Raw genomic sequence first — 5,409 nt, 5'->3', positions numbered from 1 at the left:
CTTAACGAAGAACACCGTCGCTTTCGAGAAAGGATTGATGGACTTTCTACCTTGCATGTTTGCACAACATGCAAGGAAGCATACCCAGGAATGAAAACAAAGCTCTTCCACAATAGACTCTCTTGTTTTCGTTGTGCATCATCTAAATCTACCAATCGTTTTTCTGAACTAAACAACATGGACCCTGGAGAACAACCCTGTGTCCTTCACCAATTAACCCAAGTTGAAGAAATGCTCATCGCACGTGTCAACCCCATTCTACAAGTCACTCATTCCCGTGGTGGTCAATATAAATATAGTGGCCATACAATTAGCTTCCCTCAAGATATCACCAGTATTGCCAAATACTTACCCCGGATGCTCTTTGACTTAGACATCCTCATTGTGAAAAGGCAAAATCCATCTGAAAAGGCTTACGAATTCTACGTTTTCAAATCACGTGTCCTTGCAGCCCTTGAATACAAAATAAAATATGACCCTTACTACCGTGATGTTCAATTGAATTCATCTACAATTTCTACGCTGCCAGATCTCCCTACAGACATTTCTTCTCTTCTCCACAGTGTAACCACCTCCTCTTTTGAACCCCATCAAACCACTACTGATTCCACTTATAATCCTGATGATGTCATGCTACCTCCATTAGAAATCCAACCCTCTTCTTTCGTTCCAGTCCTCCCAAATTCATGTACCGAGCGTGACCACATTTGTAACTATTTGCACTCGACCCATTCAAGTTCAACAAGCTCTATCGATTGGCCTCCAATATCTCCAACCGCTATAAATGAATACAACACCATCGGCCTCCTTGCCATGGCATTCCCCACACTCTTCCCTACAGGCATTGCAATGATCATGCAACCAAGACTTACAAAAGTTGAAATGCATGAATATGCTTTGCACTTGCTTCACTACCATGATAACCGCTTTGGCCAACACCCAAGATTCCGCTACTATCTTTATAACATTCTAATGCGCCACCGTAGCCAAGCAACAGCCAGTGTCTTCATGAAGAAGTACATTGAGAACAACTTGCCAACAACGGTATCAGACCTACGCCAGTGTCTTCATGACTCTCCGGATTCAAGATTGCCAGAGAAAATAATGAGGTTTGGGTCAGCTCTACGAGGAACACGGTCTTTCTGGAACAAACGCCGATCTGAGCTGACTAACATGATCACGCAAATAGGAAGCCCAACATTCTTCTTCACTCTCAGTGCAGCTGATACTAAATGGCATGACTTGCACACGATCATGCCCACAAGTGTTCCTTCCACTTCAGTCAACCCCTTCCAATGGAAAATCCAAAACATAATTAAAAACCCACATCTAACAGCCCAATATATGCATTGTAGATTTACAATTTTCCTTGAAGAAATCCTTCAAAAAGGCCTCCATGCAACCGACCACTGGTGCAGGTATTATTTAATATCCATATCCCTCTACATTAATTTTATACATTGCATATACATGTATTAACTGAATGTACCCTTCATGTTATATTCAGATACGAATGGCAACATAGAGGATCCGCACACATTCATGGCTTCCTTTGGCTACAAAATGCACCAGACATGGACACACTTGATTGGGACAATGCATTAGAAGTTGCTAATGCACAGAAATATTTCGACCACTACGTAACTGCTTGGAATCCACGTCAGGCAGAACACCGAACTATTCTGCTTCACCAGTCAACAATTCATAACCCTTGTCTCCTTGACATAGCAGCAATATTCACATCCAATCAATTTGAAGACTACACAGAGCTTGTCAACTGCATTCAATGTCATACAAATTGTCATGAATCTTCCTGTCTTCGTAAGAAAGACAATGTGCTTAGCTGCCGATATGGAGTACCGTGGGAATTGAAGTCCACTTCTTCACTTTTCATTGATGATAAGGGTCATAAAACCTATGTCCCTGCTCGCAATGATGAAAGATTGAATATTCACAACGCCGATCTACTCTCTATTTGGAGAGAAAATGTTGATTGCCAACCAGTCCTTTCTCGCCATGCTGTATTGAAATATATTTCAAAATATGCAACAAAAGCGGAGACAAGATCTGAGAGCTACCATCAAATGCTATTGCGACTATCACAAAGTGCCCTTCCAGAAGCACCTACTAGTGGTGTCATCCGTAAACTCCTTACAAAAACCATTGCAGATAGAGACATTGATGCACAAGAAATATGCCATATGTTACAAAAGATACCTCTCTCTCTTTGCAGCCATACATTCCGTTCTTTGAATGTCAACAGGGCTGTTTTCAAACGTGTTTCGCAAGATACTGAAAATCCTGGTTCGACACCAAACTTTATCGTTGCGTATATGAACAGGCCTGCCTCACTAGAAGCACTGCCCCTCCTTGAAGCTGCTCGCTCGTGGTCATATTCTGCCCAGCGGAGAAGAAACCACTGGAAACACATATTCCCCCCAATGATTGTACATGTCTTGCCCCATTACAATGTCATTCCTTCCTCTACTAATCCTTCTTATGCCACCTTCTATTGGAGTGAATTACTCTTGTATTTCCCCTTCCGAACACTCCCTGATGATATCAGTTCAACTGATGCAGAAATTATTGCACACTGGGAACAAAAAAAGGGTGCATATACACCATGGCATGTCCATTGCGAACCCGAAAACCCACAAAGCCCACCTACTGAAGATCAACCTACCCCACACACCCCCCCTGATTCCATGCAGATGGATGAATGGCAAATCCTCTCTCAACTACACCCAGGTTACAATATTGCAATTGATGACCTCGACATGATTGGCTACCGCGACTTCGATGTCAACCACAATTGGTCACAAAATACTTTCCCTCCCCCCTTGCAAGAAACTGCCATCAATTTCATTGAATTCAACCGCTCACCCATTCAAAACCAACATCATTCATTTTCCAACCTTCCCCATGAGCATACATTATCCCCTACCCAAAGCATAGCTTTCACCGCTGTTTTTTCACACTTCAAAACCCCTTCGCCAAAATCCCCACGGAAGATCATCGTACAAGGAACAGCTGGCACAGGAAAATCCCATTTGATTAAATGCCTTCACCAAGAATTTGTGGAAAACTCGCCAGCCAACAAAAACCCTTTATTGTTACTTGCACCAACCGGCGTTGCAGCTTTCAACATAAATGCCCTCACAATTCACTCTGCCCTTCATATCCCTATCCAGACAATGCATCCTCTCGAAGGCCAGCCGCTCCTACACCTGCAAGAGCAACTCCGTCATGTAGAATACATCCTCATTGACGAAATGAGCTTCATTGGTCCAAAAATGCTTTCTCGCATTGACGATCGTCTAAGAGAGGCATTCCCTCTTCATCGGAATACACCATTTGGTAATCGCTCAATTATCCTTGTCGGAGATTTAGGCCAACTCCCACCTGTAAAAGACATTCCTTTATATGCTGGGACATCGCGTGGCACTGCACTTTGGCGCAGCTTTGACATATTCATAACACTTTCAACCATTTTCCGTCAACAAGGAGCTAGCTCGTCCCAGGTTGCTTTCCGGCAAATACTTGCAAATCTTAGGAATGGAATATCTACACTTGAAGATTGGCAACATCTAATGTCAAGAACAAGTTCCTCTCTTACACATGAAGAGAAATGCACATTCGACGAGTCCATGCACCTATTTGCAACAAACAACGCAGTTGTCTTGCATAATAAGAAAATTCTCAAACAATTGAACATCCCAGTAGCACTTTTCTCTGCGGAACAACAAAGACAGAAAACTCCTACTACAACAGAAGATGAGCACCTACCTGCAAAGGTGCTCTTATGCAGTGAAAAAAAAGTTATGCTCACCAGCAACTTATGGGTACATGCAGGCCTTGTCAATGGCACGCTTGGGAAGGTCATCTCAATATTTTATTCAACTGACTCAAAGCCCCCAGCATTACCATCCTTTGTGGTTGTTGACTTTCAACAATACAGAGGAACACTGTGGGACATTTCACACCCAACATATGTACCCATTCCTCCCATCACAAGGGGTGCACGCCGTCAGATACCACTTCAAATGGCATGGGCTTTAATGATACAAAAGTCACAAGGAATGACATTAGACAAAGCAACAGTGGACATCGGCACCAGAGAACGCCAAGGGCTAACATTCACTGCAATTTCAAGAGTGCGGTCACTAGCGGACATACACATCAATCCAGCATTCCCATTCTCCCGCATTGCACAAATGCACAAGAATCCATATCTTAAGCGTAGACAGCAAGAGGAATCATTCCTTGCATCAAAATCTATCCAGGATAATACACTTTAGCCAATCATACAACCTGCCTTCCAGAATTACCCACATGGTAAACACCACTCACTACATAACGAAGTTTCACATAGATTTCTTGCTATTACATTTAATTTCATATGATTTTATACTCATTTGGAATCATTTAATTTATTTCGAATATTCAAACAAAATCGTCAAACATATTCATTGTCACTTACAGTGTTTCCTTTTTGGATGCCAACAGGTACGAATACATGCTACCTACGACAGTTGTACGAGTGTTGCGAAGAAATCCAACAACAAGAACTTACATTACAAGATATACAGACAAGGATCCTGCCACAACAATCCATCCCACTTTACCGTTTGCGCCCAGCAATTACGTTGTTAAAGAATATAAGGAAACTACTTAAGATTACAATTCACATCCATGAAAGGGATGCACACAGGCAGATGCGACATCAACTGCAGGAACAGCTCGCACAACATGGCACCACAATAAACACTAACTGGTGTTGCCGATGCCATGGCCCATCATGCATATATGATTAGCGGCTCATTCTCAATTACATCTCTACATAATGCTTTTATTGTACATATGCTTACAAGCCAACGAATACTTTCATTGTATATATCTTTACTTATATCTGGCATGTTTAGTTATATCTTAATAGAACTGTTCTCTGTTGTATGAACAAAGAGTATTCAAGTACGTGGTCCACTGCTCTTTGTTTTGGGTTTTATGATTCAACCAACAACTTTTTTTATAAAGAAACACGTTTCTCACTTTAGATAGGTCGATGTTTACAACAACCTAGTGAAAAAGTAGTAAGGGCATTTATCCACATGCAGTAAAAATGAATGGAATATAAATTCATTCATTACAGCCACCATAATAAAGAAATAAACTAAACCTTGATGTCCAAAATCACAATCCTAAAATAATCTGATAGCCCTGCATTAAAAATCATTTAAATGATACAAAAAAGTGGAAGGGATGTTGTTGTCATATCATCTAACAGTTGTATGGAGAATGGTCATATGATATTTCTTCTTATCAACTGCAATGTCCATGTTCACAAAAGCACATACAGCAAATCATAGCTGTAGGTTATGATTTGCAGTGTCTGAATGATATACTACTCCA

The 5,409-nt window shown here is 41.3% G+C and overlaps 1 protein-coding gene across 1 annotated transcript; it reads left to right on the top strand.

Annotated features, from left to right (window-relative positions):
* The first annotated feature begins 972 nt into the window (after window positions 1–972).
* LOC149153587 (uncharacterized) lies at window positions 973–4,298 on the top strand. The gene is made up of 2 exons (XM_089443856.1): window positions 973–1,109; window positions 1,508–4,298. Exons 1-2 carry the CDS (start codon window positions 973–975, stop codon window positions 4,296–4,298), a joined length of 2,928 nt encoding a protein of 975 aa, XP_089299982.1.
* Window positions 4,299–5,409: the final 1,111 nt, after the last annotated feature.

This window comes from Pinus tabuliformis, chromosome 9 (assembly GCF_031772625.1).
Source record: "Pinus tabuliformis cultivar Carrire ecotype Pingquan chromosome 9, CPIR1, whole genome shotgun sequence".
Classification (NCBI taxonomy): domain Eukaryota; kingdom Viridiplantae; phylum Streptophyta; class Pinopsida; order Pinales; family Pinaceae; genus Pinus; species Pinus tabuliformis.
The sequence above is the reverse complement of the archived record's forward strand: the minus strand, read 5'-3'. Positions and strand labels throughout refer to the sequence as shown.